This window comes from Peromyscus maniculatus, chromosome 17 (assembly GCF_049852395.1).
Source record: "Peromyscus maniculatus bairdii isolate BWxNUB_F1_BW_parent chromosome 17, HU_Pman_BW_mat_3.1, whole genome shotgun sequence".
Taxonomy (NCBI): Eukaryota; Metazoa; Chordata; class Mammalia; order Rodentia; family Cricetidae; genus Peromyscus; species Peromyscus maniculatus.
In genome coordinates, this window is record NC_134868.1 from 8,428,345 (window position 1) to 8,452,747 (window position 24,403).

The following is a 24,403-nucleotide window of genomic DNA, read 5'->3' on the forward strand; positions in this document are numbered from 1 at the left end:
GGGCTGGGAAGACTCTGACAGTGGTGATCAGGACAGCTGGAGCTCAAGCAGCTACCTCCTCTCTCTGCGGAAGCCCTGTGATGACTCCGGCAGGGTGCTTGGAGGCAGCCAGCATCCTGAAACAGCATCTCAGTTGGGGCTCTCAAGGAATATGTCCCCGGAGCAAAAGAACCAGGCAAAAGAGGCGTTGCTCTCTGTGACCCAGTCTGAGAAGTTACAGAGTAACACTTCTGCTATTTTAAATGGGCCGGGGAAGTTTAGAGGGAGTGGAGAAAGGGTCCCTTTACTGATAGAGGAATACCAACGTCACCATGTAAGCAAAACACCGGGTAGAGAATAATTGCTGGTGTAAGGAGAAGAGCATCCCAGAAGGGATATGACGACCAGTTAGAAAGACTGCTGCCTTTTCACGGGTAGAGTCTTCAAAACTCTAAATAGATAGGACCTATGACAGAAGTCCCTGCACAACAGCCACGTCTGGGACCTCAACGCCACACTATGATAGCACTACCCTTAGACTAGGTTAGAAAACTTTCCACGCATCTCTTTACTCATCACCCCTCCTAATAGTAACCAATGCCTTTCTTTTCTTCATGTCGAGTCAATTAGAGTGTTTCCTCTTTCCCATTCTCATTAGTAAGTATCACGCTAGGTCTTCAGGGCTCATGTTGGATGCACTGGGACACCTCAGGGAATATTGTATTTTCTGTTATCTCCTCCATTCTGTGTTGTATATTTCTACCAATGAATATATTTTCCTATTTATGTATATAAATATAATATATTAAATATGAATACATGGAGAACAACATATTAATATAGAATTTACACACAATGCATATGAAATATACACAAATTTGATATGTATGGGTGTTTTGTCAGAATGTGGTTTATGCACCACATGTGTGCCTGGTGCCCATGGAAGCCAGCAAAAGGTCAGATTTCCTGAGTTGGCATTACAGATGGTTGTAAGCCATCAAATGGGTGCTGGGAACTGAGCCCAGGACCTCTGCCAGAGCAACAAGTGCTCTTACCACTGAATCATCTCTGCAGCTCTTATTTTACTGAATATTTTATAAGAATTTCAAATAAACATGGAAGTTGAAAAAACTATGCAGTGAACATCACTGTATCTGATATGCAAATATTTTTCTTAATTTTACTGTATCTTATATTTTTTCATCTACCCATTGCCCTATCTGCTTAAAGATAAGCTTCTATTTGTGATGCATGCAAAATTAAGCCGCCTACAAAAGGATGATTTATTCCTAAGTAATTCAGAGTGGATACCATTGATTGCCAATTGCCATTCAATATTTATATACAGTAGTTTTTAGGCAACACATGCAGTGAAATATACAAACCTTAAAATGGACAATGTGACTAAACCACAATCCTGTTTTGAAAGTTTTGTTAAATTGTGTGTGTGTGTGTGTGTGTGTGTGTGTGTGTGTGTGTGTGTGTATGAGTGCAGGGACCAGCAGTGGTCACAGGTGTTGGATCCCTCAGAGCTGGAGTTAAAATTGCTTGTGAGCCTCTGGATATGACTATGGTAACTAAATTCAGATTCTTTGCAAGAGCCATCTCTTCAGCCCTTGCAGGCATTTTCAAGCTTCATTTTTATTATGCAATTTTTCTTCCCAAGAAATTTAAATGACTCTCTATGGTCTTTCAAAATAAGCTTTCCAAATATTTTCTTACTACAACCACATTCTTCCTCCAGTTATTTTTTAAAACTCTTTCATGTCATACTTTAAATGACACTGTCAAAGAATATTATATTTAATTGGCATTGTATTTTTAATTTTTAATTGAAATTAATTTTTAACATGTAAAATAGTTATTTACATATATTTATGGGAATGACAAGTGATGTTTGGATGTGTGTGAACATTGTATAACCTTTTAATCAAGTTAAATATGTTTATCTCTTTAAAATTTTTTATTTCTGTGTGGTAAAAACATTCTAAACTATTTTGCTGTCTCTTCAATTAGACAATACATTATCATTATCCATTGTCATTTGTGGTGGTTTCCATAGGAATGACTCCATAGACACATGTGTTTGAATACTTGGCCCATAGGAAGTGGCCCTGTGGGGTGGATTGATATTTCCGCCCTCAGACAATTAACTATTGAAGTATATGCATAGTTAAACAGTCAGGATCTGTCACTAGTTTGCTTTAGAGTTTAGGGTCAATAAGGGGTGTGGCATTGATGGAGGAGGTGTGCCACTGTGGGGTCGAGCTTTGAGGTTCCATATGCTCAAGCTGTGCCCAGTGTGGCACACAGTCTCCCTCTGTTGCCTGTGGATCAAGGTGTAGAACTCTCAGCTCCTCATCCAGTACCATGTCTGCCTACATTCTGCCATGCTTCTTGTCAAGACAGTAATGGCCTAAAGCTCTGAACCTGTAAGCTAGACCCCAATTCAATGTTTTCTTTTATGAGTTGCTGTGGTCACGGTATCTCTTCACAGCAACAGAAACCCTAAGACTCATCTTCCTGTGCACACCTTACCTTTTTGCCCTATACTGCAATTCAGTTCCTATCAACCAGGTCTCTCTCTCACTCCTCTCTTCCCCATTCTCCTCTACTTTTTCCTGTTCCTCTGGAAAGTTCTATGAGATCAGCATTTGAAGAGTCCACACATAAGTGAGATGATGTGGTATTTGCCTCTCTGTAGCAGGCTTATTTCAATTTACATAACCACTTCCATGGTTATTTACACTTTGCCGTGTCATATTGGAAAGAAGTCCAAGAGAGGCCTGTGGGGTGGATTGATATTTCAGCCCTCAGACAAGCAACTAGTGAAGTGCATGCATAGATAAACAGCCAGATTCTGTCACTAGTTTGTTTTGTCATATGGGGCCAACCAGCTGATCACTGTTTGGTTTTCTAATCTCTAAATCATAAGTGTATCTGAAAAAGTTACTGTCAGGGGCTAAGGAGATGGCTCAGCACTTAAAAACACTTCCTCGGCAAGCAAGGAGACTGAGCTGGCATCCCCAGGACCCAGGTAAATGCAGGATGAGTGTGGCTGACTTCTGTAATTTCGGTTTCTGAAGGTAGAGACACGATTCCTGGAGCAAGCTGACTAGAGAGAGTAAACCGTGAAGCAAGTCCTGGGTTTTATTGAGGGACCCTGACTCAAGGAATACAGTTAAAAGAGTGACCAAGGGACCAGTCTCAACCTCAGCCCTGAGTGTCTACACACATGAACACACATGTTCACCCTTCCCCATGGGAATGTGTGTACATACATGCATGAAAACCACACATGCACACAAACATATGAAGAGAAAATGACATGTTCCTGTCAGAGTTAGTGATGACAAATGTATGAGACCTACTAGGTTTCTTGATGTTGAGTAGCTTTTTAAAAGTGACTTTAGGAACCCTTAAAAGTTCAAAGCTGGAGAGATGGCTTGGTGTTTAAGAGAACTTGCTACGTGTGGCACATAACCACTTGTAACTCCAGTTCCAGGTATTTCAGCATCCTTTGTCTTCTGAGGGCAACAGGCACACACATAGTATAAACAAATTACTGTAGGCACACACACACACACACACACATACACACACACACACACACACACACACAAACACACACACAAATAAATAAAGGAATAAATAAATGTCAAAGTTCCATCCTTCAATATGTCCATAACATAGAGATTTTTGCATTAAACATTTTTCAAGTATTAAAAATTTAAATGTAATTTTTCTGTGTTTCAACCACCAATATATCATTTTCTCTCTGGGGAGAAAGGGATTATCTAAAAATGCTATGTTACTCCATTTCTTCATTTGGGTTCAAAGCAGGATAAATGGATGGGGAAGGCAGAAGATAGGGGAAAGGTAGATATGGGCCTAGATTCTGCTGGTTTTTTTCTTTACGTATCCAAGTACTGAACATGTACTCATCAAACTATCTCTATTCTTGTGCTGGATAGATTTATATCAACTTGGCACAAATTATAATCATTTTGGAAGAGAGAACCTCATTGAGAAAATGTTTCTACTAGATTCTACTTGTGGGCAAGCCCATGGTACATTTTCTTGATTGATGATTGATGTGGGAAAGCCCAGATCACTGTGGGTGAGACCACACTTGGGATGGTGGTTCTGGATGTTATAAGAAAGCAGGCCGAGCAAGCCATAGGGAGTAAGCCAGTAAGCAGTGTTCCTCCATAGCCTCTGCATCAGGTCCTGCCTCCAAGTTTCCATCTGTTTGAGTTCCTGCCCTGACTTCCTTTGATGATGGACTGTGTTGTGGAAGTGTAAGCTGAAATAAACCTCACATTGCTTTTGGTCATGGTACTTTACCACAGCAATAGAAACCATAAGACAGTCATTAAGTTTGACTTTCTGAATTTTACAAAAGACCAATATCCTGGGTAAAATGCTAAAACTTGGAACTTGAGAGATGTGCTCAATAAGCACTAAGCTTATTGTTATTGCATCTTCTTTTTTCATTTTTTTTCAAGACAGAGTTTCTCTGTGTAGCTTTGGAGCCTATCCTGGAACTCATTTTGTAGACCAGGCTGGCCTCGAACTCACAGAGATCCACCTGCCTCTGCCTCCCGAGTGCTGGGATTAAAAGTATGTGCCACCACCTCCCGGCTGTTTTTGCATCTTCTTATTTAGAAAAATAGTGAAGAAAAGACTCAACTCACATAAGAAAAATGCTCTTTCTCAATGTATATAGTATGTATAAAATAAGTATGTTCTAATATCATAATTAACTGTACAAAATATACAAATACAACAATTAAAAGAACTACTTGTCATTACTCAATAATTTTACTTTAAAAATTCAACAATTTTACTTTAAAAATTCTATTTTTGGCTATCTTGCTCTCTGTTTTCAGAACAAGTACTTTTTGCAAAGCCAAACTGTTTTACTGAAACACAATCCAAACTGTAAAATTTTCTTTTCAGGCTATGAATAGGTGATCTTCAAGCTTGTTATTATTATTAGAGTTTCAGCAAATGTGTTTTTGTCTGGGGTATTTATTGTATAAGAGATATCAAAGAAAGCAATTTTTATTGTTTATTCCTTACTTTAAATAAAATTACCCTGAAACAGTGGAAATACCAAGGTTTGGGATATCAAAGAAACCCTGAAGGTCTACTCCCACTAACTGATTATTTCTTAAGCCTTCAAAATCATTGTGAATTCCCAAAGGTGAGAAGCCATATTCTCACCAGGCACATATCATATACACCAAGATCTTTACAGGGGCAATCTTATTTCATCCAGAAAAACTGATTCTGATAGATTGCAGCACGCAATACATCATCAATCACTCTATTCTCACATTTAAACAAAAAGTCAGTAAGCCTGGGGATTTTGCTGTGTTGTGAGAGGAAGCATTGCCGTCATGGATTTTGGATGGAAAGAACATAGAATCCATAGAATTTTTCTTACTTCAGTAGAAAGATGAGAAGGGAAACGATGCATATGGCTATTGGATTTCCTTTTAAACTTGTCTGTCTGTGTGTCAGCATTCATTCACACAGCCTTCATGGTAAATTTTAATGAAATGAGAATTGAATGAGGGAATACCTAATGTGTCTCTGCAGTAATTAGTGAGATAGAGATTTGACAATTATCCAGTTAATCTGATCAACAAAGACAGCCAAATTGGGTAGTTTATCTTAAAGTGGATTTGTTTGGCCTAGTCAATCCAAATCAACTCTACACATTAATTACATTAACAACACAGCTGCCAGCATCCACGGTAGGATCTGTGGAAAGGCCTCGAACTTAGAGAAGATGACGGACATAAACAGGAAATGATATAAGACAGTAGCAAGTTACCAAGGACATGCACCTAGGAGAGGCCAAGTCGAAGGACTCAGTTGTGACTCACATGATAAAGGAAAAGAAAAACCTAAAACAAGCTCAGATAAAAAGTATAAGTAATCAGCTGCTATCTAAGAATCTCAAAAACAAAGGGAAGGGAGAGAGGTAACAAGATGGGAGGCTGATGTCCTGTGCACAGCATAGTGATACATCATTGTTTTTTTTTTGTTTGTTTGTTTGTTCAGAAAGCAATGTATTGGGGAGGGTTAAAACTTTAACTCCTTTGGTTGTTTTTTAGAGTCTAATGTTTCTCAAATTTACTTTAAGTATTTGAACATAATGGTCTCATCATTTTGACTATCTCTACAGGTTAGAGCTCTACATGAAACCTAGTCATCAGATTGGAAATCTTATTTCCTAATATAAAATCATATGCACAAAAGGTCAAGGATGTTACCACAAGTGTATTCTATAAGACAGCATGAATTTAAGGAATGTTTGTGTAGTCTATTGACTTTGAGGATGTTCAAAAGAAAAGCATATGTCCAGATCCATTTTTTATATTGTTTTTAGTTGATGAAACCCAGAGAGAGAGAGAGTGACCAACAGTACCAAGACACAGCTCCGAGTTCTCTTCCTGTGAGTCCAGTCTTCACTCACAATCTCCCACAACCACAGAAAACCACCCATTTATATGTAGTTTGACATCGAATATCTTCTTCATGCCACCTCAGAAATTCATTACACTGAAACATGTGAATATTTACAAAAATTAAAAATGAATCCAAGGAAATCTCATTTAAAATAAATTGCTTTTGATGGAAAGAAAAGCAAACCTTCATGTTTACTTGCTCATTTTACTTTACATAATCTGACAGATGGTCAGTGATGAGGGATGATTTCCAAACCTGGCACCAAAAAATTTCAAGTTATTCATTTGCTTTTCAGGGTTACAATGGAAAGCAAACACTGGCTTTAACTTTAGGATGAAGTCTGGAAAAAAGCTTCCCACATCATACATGCCATGTCCACTACTACAGCAATCAGTGCTGTCATTAATTCCGTAGGGCTCATTCATAATCAATTAGTTCAGTACAACCAAAATGGGTTTTAAATTTTATATAATTGCCACTAATTTATGTTTAACTAGCCACCTGTGGTTAATGGCTGCCACACCAGACAGCAATGGTAGAGAATCAATACCAAGAAATTCCTACTGAAAATCAGCTGTATAGAATATTTCCCCAACAAAAAAGTAAACCTTTTGTTCTGGGACCTAAAGGGGCCAAGGCTCTCAGAATTACTTTCTGTATGACCCGTAAAATGGTAAGAACTACTGATATCACTGGAAAGGATGGATGGTTTAAAGACATACTGTTGGGCTGGGTGGTACCGCTTACTGGTAGAGTGCTTGCCTAGCATGTGCAAAGCCTTCAATTCTACCCTTAGCACAAAAACAAGAAGAAACAAAACAAATAATTCCCTTAATTCATCTTCAAGTATACCAACCTACATTAACGTATAAATGAGGGAATGAAAGAAAATACACTGTCGAAGAGTTTAAGTTGGAGTGGTCTATTTTAAAATGTCAGAGTTGCCACTGGGTCATGTTTATTCTTTTAGTATGTTGGCTTTATGTTTGCTTTCCTTGTGCATTCCCAAAGACTGGTTGGCATGGCCTAATTTCTGAGTTCTTTGGGGGACCTCTGTGTGGCTGCACAGTACATTGAGAGATGTGAGTCTTCCATACTATGAATGTAAGGTCAGGGTTCTGCAGCTATGAAGATTCATAGCACAAAGATGAAATTCTAATGCTAATTCCATGCCCCACTGGGTCTGACACCTGAGCTAACCTGCAGTCCCATTTCTACACTCTGGTCCTGCAAGCATGGAGCTTCTGGAAAACAAGCTCTATTTTTCAAGTAAACTTCTTTTGGTCCAGACTTCCCTGGGAGTCCTCATCTTCTTAGGGGATGTTCAGGGTGGCGACAGAACATAATGAACTAAATGGTTTAAAAGACTACCTATCTACTATGATTTTGTGGGAGATAAAATGTTATTGATGCTAACTTCCTTGTGAGTATTTGCTTCAAAACTTTAGTCACAATAGCTAACACAGGGCTTGGAAACAGACCTTTAAAAGCCTGAGACAAATTTTCTTGCTTTAAAAATGAATCCCCCCAGCTTTCCAATGTGGCTCATATAAAAATACATTTAAAAGGATTTCCAAGTCTTCTAGTGACTAGAGAGCTTTAAAACCAAATATGTTTGTAATGTTGAAAAAAGACAAATGCATAGCTCAAGAATCACAGAGAAAATGTATTTCATACCCTAATATTTCTATCATTTGCCAGAATACAACACGAGCCTCTCATCCAACTTAGCAAGCTGACAAATGCTAACTTAAACAATAACAAATACCTCCACTTACTGATGTTCTGTTAAAAAGACCTCAGAATGACCAAACCATAGTCACAGCTTCCAATATTAGAACTCTCTACTGTGTCTCTTGTTGGGAGTATCCCTTCTTTGGACCAGAATTTATAAACCTACAGGACCCTAAATGGTACCTTTAGTAAACACACATTAGCCAAGTAGATTACTGGAAATGATCATGACTGGGATAATGTCTATTGTTACCCATTAATTTTTTTTTGACAAAACTAGGGCTTCCCAAGAGGCAGGTCTTTGCCCTATCTTATGTATGTTGGTACAAAATGGGATATACTCTATGAGGCTTAGTCTCCCTTTCCTGGGCTGTCTTCTAAAGTGATAGCTCTGATGCTGCCCTTTCTAAGGCTTTATAATTGTACTGTCAAGTAGGCAGCACCTGCCATGTTGGGGTATATAAGTCCCAGCATCATACATTACTGTCACAACGTCTGAGTCCCTGAATATGAGATGATGTTAGGCAGGACCTGTCCTGCATTAGTAGATCAGAAGACCTCTGGGTCCTCAGGAGGTGGTACTGGCTGACAGTGTGAGGAAGTTCTGCTGCATAGTAGGAGCAGGGAGACATATATTGCTCTCTCTAGGATGTACTAGGGAAACTTTCCCTTGCACCTTGTGGCTATAAATGATCAAATACAGTAATGATAGCCTGCTGAGGGGTTCTAGCCAGATCCTCAGGGAAGCCCACTAGAGCAGCAGAAGTCTGAACAAAAGCTAAAGTTATAGAATACACATGGGTGAATGAGATGGCATCAGCCATCAGTGCCCCATCAACCAGGTGCTGGGATGTTTGCTGATGATCTTGACTGTTCCCTCTGCCTCTGGCTAGATAGCAACATTTTTACCCAGAGATCCATACACTTCTCCATGCCAGCAGGTCACTAAGAATGGATTGATTGACATTTGGTATAGTTTATGTACCAGGACTTTTTTATGGCATAAGTGAAAATGAGGTGTATTTGGTCATAGTTTCCATGGACAGGCATGGACATGGTATTTGTTCTGAGTCCACAAATTCCATGATAAAGATGCATGTATTAAATACAACAGTGTCTATATATTCATTTAACAAATGTTTATCGAATCTGTCCTACTTAAAAATTTTCTACACACTGAACAAGCAATAATGAGTGTAGAAAGAAATTATGCCCTAAGAGCCAATAAAATACAATGCTATGGATCATGATGAAAATTTTAAGGGAAAATGTAGTTATTTGGCTTTGTTGAGCACACTCATGATGGCAGCATTGGTGGTTGTAAGTTTGAGGGACTAGACTAGGCTACCCTTCTCTGAAAAAACAACAGAAGAGTGTGACAGCCACGGGAAGTCCGGAAGTTTGAATTCCAGATGCTCCTCTCCATCATTGGTCACTTAAATGATCTCTTCCTTCTCTTCTGTGATATTCCATGTCATGGGGTACATGGAGGAAGTTGGAAGGAAGAAATAGGGGGTAGATGGATCATGTGTCATTGAAAACATTTGTGAAATTTTCAAGAATGAAGAAAAAATTAATACAGCACTTCAAAGGGAAGAGAAAGTAAAGGTTTTTACTGAGAAGATGAAATTTGAAAAGAAATGGAAAAGGTGAGAGGAAGCTGATCATGCTGATACCAGGCATCGTTCCCCCCATCCCCACCCCCTTATATAGGGAACAGTACTAAGATTATAAGAATAGCACTATCACCCTGGGCATGCTAAGCAAGTACTCTGCCATTGTTCTGTGTTCCCAGAACAAGGATGATCTTTAAGGGAAGCGGCAGTGCAGAGGTTAAGTGCTCTGAAGGAAATCCTGTTTGAGGAGCAGCAAGAAGTCAGTATGCCTGGAACTGAGCAACAACAGCAAGAGAAGAAGAAACACAGTTAGGGAGAGAGTACTGTTCCAGATTATGACTTCTTGGTCAATGTAAGGGCTTGTTTGTTTGTTTATTCAAGGCAGGATCTTAGTATGTAGATCTGGCTATCCTAGAACTCGCTGTGTAGATCAGACTGGCCTTGAACTCCTAAAGATCCAGCTGTCTCTGCCTCCTGAGTGCTGGGAATTAAGGCATATGCCACTACGCCTGACTTAAAGGTTTATTTTTATTCTGAGGGATATATAAAGTGTTAATGGTTCTAAGCAGTAACAAGATTCTGCCTAATCTATGCTTGAAAAAGATCACTTTGACTGTTGTATTAGGCACAGACATAAAACTAGAGAGCCCGCAGGACAGCTCAGCAGGTAAAGGTGTTTGCTGAGCAAGCCTGATGACCTGAGCTCAACTCTTAGAACACAAACAAAGTGGAAGGAGGGGCCTGAGGCCACAGAGTTGTCCTCTGGACTTCACGTATGTGTCATGACATATGTGCACAGACAAAAGCAATAACAATACATTTTTAAACAGACAATGCCAGTGATTTCATCACATCACTGTTTAACCTCATGTTTTGGCTATCTACCGAATCATGGTACATCACACAAACGACAGGAGGTTCCAATAGAGTGTTGTGCTACATGTGCTATGTGTCTTAGAGAAGAGGGATACCCAATCTGGCATGTGACAGGAGGTCAGAAATTTGTGAGGTGTTGTTTACAATATTCATTATAAATGAGAATTAAAAGTAGTTTGCATTCATGTGGCATGGACATCAATATACATTCATGGACTTGGCTTATGAACATGTCAACATACAGATTGGAGGTGACCTCAATGGCCTGACAATTTTCAAACACAGGAGTAGTCCATTACATTGATAGTACCATGTGTCAACAGATCTAGGAATAGCTAGTACTCTGAATGTTTATTACATGTGTCCATTCCATAGGGCAGTAAGAAAAAAACCTACAAATGTTCAAAGACAGTTCAAATGCACATGTTTTAGGAACTCTGTGCTCTTGTGTATGCTAGTGCATTCCTTCCTGAGTAAAGAACAGATTTCATCCCACTGTTAGATACGACCCAGAATGCTTGGCAGAAATCTGAATGTTGAACACATGACAAGCCCCATTTACAATAATTCACAGATTCCTTCGTTAGGTGACAAAGACTAGTTTTGAGGAAGCTTGGATGAGAAGAGGTTCTTCAATGCTCGCAGCTGTAACACAAGCTGCATTGATCTCAGACCAATAATAAATGGTGAATTTCAAGTTCCCAGAAGTACTATGATAAACAAAAATGAAATGTAGGTTTGATGTCAACCATCAAAAATGTATAGTTTCTATTTATATTTTAATTTATCTTCAATACATACAAAGTTGAATCTCCACCATGTCTGCCCTATCCAAATAAAGTGTTCTATTTAGAAAATAGAAATACAAATAAACTAAATATACAAATGGATAACGGAAGGGAAATTTTTGATGTCATAGATAGAGGTAGCAGATTTCATCAGAACATATCAGAATTCTCTTTACCATGTGTAATGTATAGTACACTGCTTAATTGTCATATACCATTTAAATTTACTGAGAAGCTGGCTCTGGAGTCAGGGTAGAACCTCACATTTTAGATCCAGGTGTGTTTGTCTTAAGGTGACCTCCAAGGCCTTTTATGTAGTGAAAGGCTGCCCCCTGGCCCTATAACAAGAGGACAAGAAAGGCAGCAAACAAGAGGGTTCTAAAAAGCTCTGTCTTTATATAATAAAAGGGTAAACTATTTCCAGCAGAGGCATAAACATGCCTGGAGTGGGAATGGAAAGCCAGAAGCTCATCCACAGCATGGCTGGAAAGGACCCTGCACCAGGGACACCTGAGTAATGAACTCCAACATGACCGGCTACTTCCCAGTCATTTCTGCTGGATGTTTGTAAACTCCAATTGATGTTATTAATTCTGTTTTTTCCCTCTCAATCAGACTACCCTAGTCACTTCTGTCATAAGTTTTAAGCATCTGAATTGATGATATTTTCTATCAGCTGCCTTTTGCTATCTGCTACTTGCTATTTACTTTAAATTCTTCTTTCTGTACATGCAATAAACCCATTCATTCGAAACTGCCAAGTATGGATATTGCAGATCACTCTCCTGTCTGTAGAGAACATTACTTTAGAAGAGGCCGCCGGGCGGTGGTGGCGCACGCCTTTAATCCTAGTACTCGGGAGGCAGAGGCAGGCAGATCTCTGTGAGTTCGAGGCTAGCCTGGGCTACCAAGTGAGTTCCAGGAAAGGCACAAAGCTACACAGAGAAACCCTGTCTCGAAAAACCAAAAAAAAAAAAAAGAAGAAGAAGAAGAAGAAGAGGCCTTGACCTGCTCCTGGACCCTAGGAAGATCAAAGAACAGAAGGTGGGCACCCGTGGACCATGTGACCAGGTTACATTGTCTGGTATGAAGTACAGTAATTCAGTGAAGAATGGAACCTGCCTATGATAAGGAGGGGTGTTTGAGGCTACCAAATATTTTTCACGCTCCAATTTGATGCCCACTGAATGATTTTAGCCACTGTCAAGGTCAGAGTCACAAGAAAAGGAAGTTAGAACCATTTTGCAAAGAAAGAGACTTTGGAAGAAGGATGGTTCAGAGAAGAAGATGAATTGGATTTTGCTTGACATTTACTATAGCAAAAGCTCACTCTATTATCCTGTCATTCTAGGTTTACTCTTTAGAAATTGTAATCAGTCATCATCTACAAGAGTATATAGATCACATGAAGACAGAAGATAGACCAGAGAAGATACTGTCACAGTTGTGATGAAATCATTTCTAGTCCCTGTGAACATATGTGAGTCTATAAGTCTCTCAATTTCTGTGTAGTTCTGTTCCTAAAATTTTACAACTGTGGTTCTCTTCGGTTACTTGTCTCTGTGGCTTTTGGGTTATTTACTTACATTAAACAAGTGCCAGAGTGCATAGAAATCTCACTGTCTCTGAAACCTGTTGAGCCAATAAGTGGCCAATAAAAAATGAAAAGATTGCTCCCTGGCCTCCAGAAGGACAAAACTACATGTCTCCCATTGGAACAAGGAGTCTTCTCTTGACTTCTCATTTCCTGAGTTTCTTCTATCATTTCAGCAGTGGTTTTTCCCACTACTTCTTGCCTAGAATATCATTGCAAAAATCCTTATCTCAGGATCTTATATAGCAACTGGCCTATAATACATCTATGTGATTTTATTAAGGTACAATATTTGAATCCGGATTTTATGGATGAAATTTTGGCTTAACCGGTCTGAGTGTTATTAACCTATAAAGTCATGAGATTAGATGAGCACTCACAAGGAATGGACATACATAAAATAAAGTCTCAGGCAACAAGAGGCTTCAGGTTTTCTTAATAGTCCTCATCACCTTTACTAATTCAACTGAATTTATATCCATTCACTCAACTTTGGTCTCAAGAGGAACTTAGACTGAGGATCTGTGAAAATTCTCTAGTTAGTTCCACTTATTTCTCAATATAATATCCTCTTTTACTTCATCAATACATCCAGGTTATCCTCTAAAGGTGTGCTGTCTAAGGTTTTAGCTGATTTATAGGCCCTTTGTATTACCAAGAAGGATTCCTTAGTAAATCAGAACATTAAAACCTGCTCAGTAATGCAAATGCTTGGCTTGGGCTCAGCTGAAGGCATTCACAGTATATTTTACACATCAGGAACATGTACAGCTTGACCTTGCTAGGAAATGCTTTGGAATCTTAAAGGCAAATCTTGCAAAATATGGAGCGATAAAGTTTTCCACAAGTCAAATGAAGGACAAATTTGATCAAAAGATAACACTCATTTAAATGCCATGATCCACCCTAACAGCACATCCTCAAAGGTATTTGCTGAAGAAATTGTTTTGACTACATTATTCATCTTCTTTTATTGTGAAATGAGCTGGGGTATTCATACAAGAGAAATCTGAAAAAAATACTATTTTATAGCTATATAACATCTTCATGATAACCTTATAGAAGATATTTCCAGGCAGAAACCAAATGAAAAATTTAGATGAAACCTGTCAAGTCAATATAGTCTGGGGAATATACTAAGAAATTATGAAAACTCACTGAAGTATCATTTTGTTAAGGAAGTCACTTTTGAATTTCTTTTCATAAGTGAATTTGATTTTATGAACTGCTTTGTGCATAAACCAAAAACCAGACTTTATTCAGTAGAACAATTTTGTGAACTTGAATGGAACTAAGTTTCTTTCTCTGTGACAGTTGCTTTTGAGAGGATTCTCTGCAAAGCACATATTGTTGCTAGCTGAATATAATGATCCCCTATCATAGAAAAAGTGAAGGAAATATGGGATTTGGCTGGGATTTAATCTTTAAGGACTTGCAAATCATGTGTGTGCTAAAAGTAGTAATGAGAACTAATAATGTATTAAAAGTTTCAAAATAAGTGTGTGTTATAAAAGTGAAGGTTGCTCTCTTCACACAAGATTTTATAACAATATCTTTCACATTGTTTTCAACCTATATAGATTAACTATAGGTCTTGGATTAACTTTAATATATTCAAAGTATACTGTCATCACTAAAATGAGAACTACTAAGAAAAAAAAAGACAAAAATGCGGTAGCACCTGTCTATAATCCTAGCACTTACAAGGCTGATTCAAGAAATACAGAGGTTAAGCGCCGGGCGGTGGTGGCGCACGCCTTTAATCCCAGCACTTGGGAGGCAGAGCCAGGCGGATCTCTGTCAGTTCGAGGCCAGCCGGGGCTACCAAGTGAGTTCCAGGAAAGGCGCAAAACTACACAGAGAAACCCTGTCTCGAAAAACCAAAAAAAAAAAAAAAAGAAAAAAAAAAGAAATACAGAGGTTAAGGCCAGGCTGAGATATATAAAGAGACTATAAAAATAAATACTATAAAATAAGAAAAGCGGTTTAGTCTAACTGTCTAATATTGTTAAGACAAACAAAAAACATAAGCTTATAAAAATGTCAGAATAACCAGAAATCACAAAATACAATTGTTATTGAACAATTCAAAGGCTTATTCAGAGATTAATTGTCAGAAAAATTTATTCAGAGGTTAAAAGCTAAAATGTGATTTTAATGTTCGCTAACAACTCAGCATTTATTATGCATTTATTATATCATGTTTTTATATTATATAACTCTAAAATGGCAAATATAATGTTCACATTCATTCTTATTCACTGAGACAGAATAAAGGCTTGCGGACCTTACTGACCATTTTCCATGCCCAATGGCACATGTACAACCAGACTAAAGAGAACGTATTCAAAGTGTTTTCATAATAGCTCCTTGGCTATTTTATGTTCCCTTCTTTATATCTGCTTCCTCCCTTCCAAATTCTGTACTTATATTCCCTTCAACATGTTTCCTAACAGTTGACCACATCACACATGGAAGTCCTTGTTTATGTACACTCTTCTAAGACACTCCCTTTGAGTTATCCTACTGCAATTAAATAAAGATAATTTGACCACCCCTCACAGCCTCTGCACTCCTTTTCAGGATGGTGTGTTTGGGGTCTCCTTGGCCATGAGATCCAAGGGTCCTCAGGCTTGAGAATGTAATCATATCCCAGCTTTGATTTATTACAGTGAAAAATTCAAGAGAAAATAAGCAGAGAAAATGCACGTGGGCTCAAGTTCACAGGAACCAGCAGCAGGCATCTAACAAAAGCAGAACACAGTTTCCCAGGAAATATTTTATTCCTAAGAAAAAGGTGATAATGGCGCCTGTGCAACTTCGTCCACCGGAGGAACTCACTAGAGACTGCTGGTCTAGACTCTAACCGGAACTGGTCCTCTGGTCATCCATTTGCTTCACTTATGCAACTAGTTTGGGCTCCGTGAAAGAAAGCATATGCTTAGGATAAGCCACATGTTTTACAGTTCCAGCCCAGTGAACTGGTGAAATCCATGAGTAGGACAGCACTTTAGCTCCAAAGTCCAAGTTCTCAGATGCAAACAGCAACCAAACGTGCCAGCAGGCCTTTTGGACTTTCAGATCTGTTAAGTGTTTTGGGCACATGCTGTTGTAGAGTGTATATCTTATGTGTGTATAGTGTATATTATATATACACATCTATACAGAGCATGCCCATTGTGTATATTCTATGTGTGTGCACATATATTGTCCACATATTTTATGCTTATATGCACAGTAATATCATATATTTTCTCTCAACTCTGTCCTTTGAGCTCACTGAAGATTCAGTCTACATTTTTATTGCTTCACTATTCCAGCACAGAACAAGAGAAACACCCAGTAAGAACTGGAAGGTCTGTTCATTCATTAAAGAATGAGAAGGCCCAGGTGGGGGGCAGACGTAAGGACATGGGAAGTTTTGCTATTCTATCCTGGAAGTGTTCTTACTATATCCTGAAAAAGTCCTGTATTAATGGATGGAGTTTAGCACAAACTAGAAAAAGGGTAGAGAAGACAGCCAGTGTGAGTTACACTAATGCTGGCCTTAAAGCATTTATTGTTGTTGAATATAAAACATTTAAGCTGAAAGGAATATACAGTATTTTTAATGTCTTTCTTCATCTTATCACTGTCTAATTTATTCTGATTCAACTAAAAAAACAAACAGTGCATACATTACAGTCTCAAATTCATTGACCAAAGAGAGAGTCCTAGGTGCTTTGTTGATGCTGTCATTGAGGTCTAAATATTTGGAGCACCACAGCTAGAGGAGCTGATACTTACACATGACTTAACCAGTTTTCAAGAGCCTTACCAAGATATATATGCTGCTGCTCTTTCTCCCTTTATAGATAAGCTATAAAGGAAATTTAATAACTCTTCTCAGCAGGTGCCCTGCTATCCATGTTCTTTATGACTCCACTCTATTGATTCTCATACCCTTGAAAATTACAATATTTTTACATAAACTTATTTTGACAATCTTAAAGGATGAAAGTTCTGTTCCAGTTTTGATAATTTCTTCTCTAACACCTGAAAATGAAAGAATTCAAATATTTATAGGTTTTGTCATCTCATACTCAGTAGTCCACAGGACTATTGAAGAGTTTAACATTTAGTATTTCATAAGAGGAATGAGGACCCAGTCATGTATTTATCACTTTTGACTATCATTCTGACACAAACGCAAGGATAGTTGTATTGGGTTAAGAGATTTAGATTCGCAGAAATCTACTAGGGTTTGATAGTTGAAAATGTTCTGTGATAGAACTAAGGTAAACAGAGAAAAGATTTTCATTCATGTCCAAACAGAAGGTCAGAGAATCTTTAAGAAGTTAGAGATGGGAAGGGACCCTTGTGACTTCATATACTTTCTGAAGGAATTAGTTAAAAGGCTAAAAATTGTGAACACATTGCATTTTTTCAAACAGCAGTTTGGACAGAGGATATATTTGAGCTCCTTGATCATGGCAATTTAGTGTGGTAACAGAGCTGGCGGCCCCTTGACCAGCTTCTAAGTTGTTACTTGCTTGACATTAATCTGTTCACAAAGATGCCACTATTTCATGGCTCTGGGTGGGCTTTCTCCTATGAGGCTTGGATGACAGACATTTAGAAGATGGTTTGTTAATACAAAACAAAATGAAGAAATCCTTCAGGTGACTAGCTTTGTCATGGGAGAGTAAGTATCTTAGGGACTTTAGGTGATTATCTCAGGAAGCAACAGAGCAGAGCCTTGAGTTTAAGATTTCACCCTTCGAAGTGTTCTCAACCAGAAGGGAATATTCCTTCTCAAATATCTTGGAGGATTTGAGGAACTATGATTTGTATGTAATTCAATTTGAATGTAATACAACTTGAAAAAATTCAAAATAGTGATGTTCCATCATATTTTCATTACTATAACAAATACCAGAGACAATACTGTTTTCAAGAGAAAAGATTGTGATGAATCACAATTTTGGAGACTGAATCAATGACTAGGAATGTCTATCGCTTTTTGACTCTCAATGGGGCAGGAGGAGGGGGGAACACATCACAGTGAGAGTTGGTAGTGCAGCATAAGAAGAGCAAGGGATGGGGCCTGCTCCAGCAACACCCTTCAAGGCCATTCCCCAAATGGTCTACTGATCGATCACTCAATTGCACCATGGTTCTACTGTTTTTCACACTGTCAAGCCAGCAACACAAAGGCCTCTGGGTAACACTTACTTCAGCTACACCAGTTTTGAATCCTGAATGTTCTGCAAGTGAGCATATGAGTGCATGTGTTCTGGATCATCTTTCAAAGGATGCTATCTAGGCATCTTAGAGTGCTGGTAGCATTGCAACACAGAGGTCTTCCATACAGAGAAATGGGCAGAAATGTGTATGTTCAAAATCGGGGATATACTCCTGGAAGCACCCAGTCTGTGTGCACATGCCATCGATCTGTAAGGTTTGTACTCAGGAATCCAGCTGAAGAGAATGATGACACTCTAGAACTCCTACTTCTCAATGAGTAACAAAGTCATTTGCTCCTGGAAACTAAGTAGAAAGTAGAGCTTCTCTAAATAGGAAGTTGGAGTTGGCATAAAGCCTAATGTTTGTTACTCATTTCTAGATCCACCATCAGAAACTAGTGGAAAATTACTAATACAGGATTAAGGCTGGGAATGTGGAAGTTCCTGGCTAGTGAAAGACCCTGACATGGAATTTACCCGCATGTAATTCCATCTTGCTCCTGACAGTGTCCTAGAAAAGCAGAGTTCCCATTTTGAAAAATGGCTGTGCATTACATTTTAATTCCCAAGCACCATATCCGCCCATCATATAGCACCAGATTTTAATGATTCAGGAACTTTTTCATATCAGTAAAAATTCTAGAGTATTTGTACAGATTCATAATAATTTCATGATTCTGATTCCTGGTTTGGACTTAAAGTCAGCCTAGGGAGTATTTTGATTTTTATCTATTGATTCTGTAACCTAAATACGGCCCAACTAAAGTTTTTATGAAATGGATTTCTAAAAATTATCCCAATAAAAATGTATACATCTCAGTGAGGTTGACATGAAATCTTGACATTTTCAATCCATGGGAACAGTGCCATGAGTGCTGATGGCTTTGATTTAAGAGTGTGTTGTCCCTATATGTTTGAAATGGAGGGAAAAGGAGCCACAGTTCCCAGGACAAATCTGAAAGTGGAAAATTACCTTTTGTATTGAGAGCAAAAGGGAAAAACAGCATTAGCTGATTGCATGAAAGCACGATGTTTCCAGCAGGAAAAGTGTGAAATAGTTCAAGCCATTAACAAATCATATTTGAGTACTTCTCATACATAACAATTTCAGGTCAAACCTTATCAATATTCATTGAACTCATGAAATGGAGAAATCAATAAATGAGAGAGATTTCACCTACTTTTGATATGTTACTTGATCGACTTGCTGATCGCCCTGGGGACTTTTCATTCTGAAAAATAAAATTAGAAACACTGATTAGAGGAAAGGTTGGTCCAACCTGTCATCACCAAGAGGAGACAAGGCAGCATCGCATAGGTTTATGAATATTCTCAAGGTTCTGACTGACGGACACACAAAGAACTTAAGCAAAATGACTTTTATCAGATTGCATTTTTTCTAGTACATTGCAGTACACTGTTAATATAGTCCAATTAACTTCAAAGTAGCAATTAAACTAGCAATATTTGTTTACATGAAATTATTCTTTCTACAAAAAACCCCACTATGTAATCGTTTTGCAAATTAGAAAATGGGAGTACAGCCCATTGTTTTACTTTTGCTTTAGCAACCAGAAAATTATGAGTAAATTCTAATTTCCCATGCAAGTAAACACCCTGTGCTAGTTGTGTTGTAGAAACCTGCAACTTGTGTTCCTGGGAAACACATTTTACTGGTCTTTTCTGTCATTCTTCATGCTTGTAAGCACTTGCGCTTTAAAGTTTAAAATGCTCTAAGTTATGTTTGAAGATTTAAAAATGTTCTAAGAGTGTATGCCCTGCTCTTGCCTCTTAAGCAATTTGTAGTTTAGAAGAGAAGGTGCACCCAAAGTGCTTTTGAATGGCACTTTTTTTTTACAGCATGAAATTTTAAAGTAAAAAGCGACCTTAAGGAGCCCAGCCTTCTAGTATGAAGGCAGAAGATTCTTTTCTAGGAAATTACAGACTTAAGGTCTAAGTCAGTGAACCTCTGACTGCTGCTGTCTGGTTGCTATTTCTATTCTAATTATCTGTTGGAGGATAAATGAGTGGAAAACCAGAGTTTATAGACATGCATGTAGTGTGCAGAAAGTATCAACTTCATGCTGTCTTCTCGACAGGAACTCACAGCAGCTGTGTTACCCACAGAAGAACAAGCCAAAATTCCTGCAGAGATGGGAGAGGTGCTCTTCAGGCCCCAACACATACTGAGTGGGCAGTTGAGAGCTGCTGGGGGAGGCAGAATTGTTGTATTTGAGGATATGAGCACTGGTAGACTTTCCAGCTCCATTGGACAGCTCTGGATGGCTCCAGACCAGTCCAGTGTGCCTGAAATTTTCAATGAGAAAGGCTTGTGGTGACAGATGTGCTATGGTGGAAACGCATGCTACAGTCATTGAAAACTATTGCTGCATTATACACAGATACTCGGTCTGAACATGTGACATCCATCTCCTGTAACCACTGACATCACTGAGGAGCATGTTATTACAGACTGAGACGGGTACAGTGATGTGATTAGTTACATCTCATAACAGCCTGGGATCCAGCCTAGGATGAATGTGCATGTTGCCCACAGATGTGCTCCCCTGATTCGCTTCTTCTGGTGATGGAGAATGGCGCTTTGCTCCTGACAAAATCAATCCATCTTCCTCTCTCAATGAAATTCAGAGTTTTGACACATTATCGTGTGGAACAGATGCAAATACATCATACAAAATAATAGACTTTGTGGTAGTGCTAGTGGTTATTTTGTTTGCCCATTTTTCATTCATATGGCATTTGAGAGTGTCATGTATCTTAATCCCATTCATTTCCAGTTCCTTAGTGTCTACCCTCTGCCTTTGCACACCACCCCCCCAAAAAAAAAACAAAATTCAAGAGAAATGAATTAAGAAAATAAATGAGAAAAGTAAAAAAATAAATAATAAATAAAAGTGGTGGGGGGAAGGAATTAAAAATCTCATCACGGAAGCTGCAGTGTGACCCAAACAAGTCACGCTGTATCCCCCTTTGTCCATGCATCTCTATTTGCAAGTGTTTATTGCACAGAGTCATTGGTCTGGTTTGAGGTCCCTGGTCTCCACTACACATTTGATGCCAGACCCCCCACTAGGACTCTTCTTGGACTTCCAGCTGGTGCCCTGTGTTGTGCAGATCTTGTAGCTTGGATCTGTGGGTCAGGTCCCTTCACATCTCCAATAGATCCTAGATGGGGTGAATGTTGGGGCAGGCCAAGCCATAACCCTGGGTCTGGGCCTGGGCAGCTGTAGAGTGGGTCCATCAGATGGGAAATGGGGTAACTCTTCCATGATCACAATTTTGGGGTTGGCTCACCTACACCTGTTCTAACCATGTTGGCTCTCTTGTGTTGCCCTGGTGAGGTACAGGGCCTGCTCTCCAGAGTGCTGTAGCTGGTGGTGGTCAGAGATGACTCTCCCACTCTCATGACCACAGGGCCATCTCTCCTACCTGCCTCCAGCATTGATGGGCAGGGGGTGGTAGGAGAGAAGGAGAGCACTTCTCCCCTGCCCCTGTTGCTACAAAACAGATTGTTAATAGGGACAGGTCTCCCATGGCCACAGTTTCGGGGCTGGCTCAGGCCCAACATTTTAAGTGACTGTTAGCGATCCAAACCCAGGCCTTCATGCTTGCACAAGTGCTTTGCCTACTGTTCTATATATGGGAAAAGATCAGGGAGGAAACTTTAAAAACTGTGTTTAAAATGTACATGAGTGCTAATGAGATGTCAGAGGGTAAAGTTGCTTCCTACCAAAGCTGACAATCTGGGCCTGTTTCCTGGGACTCACATGGTAGGAGAGAAATCAACCCCTCAAGTTGTTCTCTGACCTTCACATACACACATGCCATGGCAGCATGGACCCCAATATACACACATACTGTGGTGGTTTGAAAGAAAATGGCCCCCAAAGGGAGTGGCACTATTAGGAAGTATGGCCTTATTGGAGTAGGTGTGGCCTTGTTTGGAGAAGTGTGTCACTGTGGGGCAGACAGTTCACTTCCTGTTGCCTACAGATCAAGATGTAGAACTCGCAGCTCCTTCTTCAACACCATGTCTGTCTGCATGCTGCCATGCTTCTCACCATGACGACAATGGCCTAAACCTCTGAAACTGTAAGCCAGCTGCAATGAAATGTTTTCCTTTATGAGAGTTGCTATGGCCATGGTATCTCTTCACAGTGATAGAAAACCTAGCCAGCTAAGAAACATATGCAAGTAAATAAATGAATGTGTTTTAAGGGGGAAATTAAATGCTGATGCACAAAGAAGGCAGACTGAGTTGATCTCATGGAAATCAGTGATGTGCTATTCTTTCCTCCAGCCTCCCCTAAGAGTAAGAATCAAGAGTGAAGGAAAGGAGAAAGAAATGAGGCAAGCTGGAAGGGTATCTGAGGAATTTAGTAGTCTATTTTTACTAAGGTAACTAAATCTTGTAATAAAATAAACTCTTAAAACTGTGACTTATAGACAAAAAAAAAAGTAAAACAAGGCAGAGTTCTGGGACACTGAATAATGTGATGAAAATTTTACTGATAGATTCATAAAATCTCATCTAGCAAATGAAAAACAGTAAATGTCATTGGAACATTAAATTTTATTTGACCTTAAACATTTTTTTTTAAAACTGTAAGGACCACAGGACTCTTCATTTGACATGCATCTAATAAAGTTAGAAACACAAATTTAGGAGGTTCTTAATCCTGAGATTTTCAAGAGAGAGACTAGTTCCACAATTTTGAGCTGAATTTGAAGCAAACTTTAATTAAATACTGACTGGGAGGGAATCTGGTCAGGTCCATTCTGGGATTCCCAAGAAAGGTCACAAGGCATGTTTTGCAGAGGCTTAAAAAGGCAAAGTCCATAATTCATTGCATTTGCTATCAGGTCCAATCAAGGACAAGCATACATCCTGACCTATTTCCTGTCTACATACCTCCTACCTATATGTGACCAAGCACATCTGGTGTAGTTGGTTCAAACAAACTTTGTTAGGGGAGTCAAAACTTGTGGCTTGTTATTTCCCAAGAATTCCATCTCCCAGCGTTCCAGGAAGTTATATTCTCCATGAGCAAGTGGGGCTTACAGGTTAACTTTCACTTTTATAAGATGACAACTCTTAACTACCTGAAAATTAATTATACACATTCAAAAAATGTTTGGCCCCAAAGAAAGACAACTCGCTGGAATATAGCTTTAGAAAATAGCACACATTTGAAAAACGTTAAAAATTGTATTCTGATAAAAATTTGTTATTGTACGGGCTGCTGAGCTGACTCAGCAGTTAAGAGTGGATGCTGTTCTTCCAAGACCTGAATTAGGTTCCCTGTGTCCATATCCATTAACTCACAAGTCTCTGTAAATCCAGCTCTAGGTAGATCTAACACCTTCCTCTGGCCTCCACAGACCTCCCCAGACACATGGCATACACATAAATAGACACACATATATATGGATAAAAATAAACTTTACAAATTATTATCATAAACATTGTCATTATGCAAGGATATAACTGAAAGAATACAAAAAATACAATATAAAATTTTATGCTGATAGATTAAATTTTAGACAGATAAAAGGGATTGTTTTTTTGAGACAAGTACTTTATAAATAACTACAAAATAGAATACAAAATAATTCAACATGTTAAGGGAAAGAACCAAGTATAATAAAGATAAAAAGGAGGCATCACTGTAGGTGAGGAGAGATGAGAAAAATTACATGATTGATTCAAGAAACAACATTCCAACAAATCTACAAATGGACAAAAGTAAATGATGCTCTCAAAAAAAAATTAATAGGAGTTGTTGAAGAAGGAGAAGAGAGTATGAAAAGGCATTCACCTGGAAAAGCTGAAAAATTAAGTAAAAGATTATTCATCCCCAGATAAGGACATGATGATTGTACAACTGAGCTATTTTTTGCTTTGGAAGAAACCCAATTCAAATTTTACTTACAGTAACTATGTCATAGAAACCTACATTTGCCTAATTTGTGTGATTCATCTTTTATAAACAAATTGTCAAACAGTTTGAGATAATACCCCTAAAGACATGGAGAAGAGAGAAGACAATTGTTCTATGTTCTCATTTATAAGTATAAATACAAAAA

The 24,403-nt window shown here is 38.7% G+C and overlaps 1 protein-coding gene across 8 annotated transcripts in view; it reads right to left on the reverse strand.

Moving 5' to 3' along the window:
- The window catches only part of Marchf1 (membrane associated ring-CH-type finger 1), a 748,496-nt gene that overhangs the window by 132,046 nt on the left and 592,047 nt on the right, over positions 1–24,403 (reverse strand). For all 8 annotated transcript variants that reach the window (XM_042263091.2, XM_042263084.2, XM_076553275.1 and 5 more), the window contains one exon: positions 19,477–19,527. In XM_042263091.2, coding sequence (XP_042119025.1) covers positions 19,477–19,527 — 51 coding nt within the window. The remainder of the gene's footprint in view (positions 1–19,476; positions 19,528–24,403) is intronic.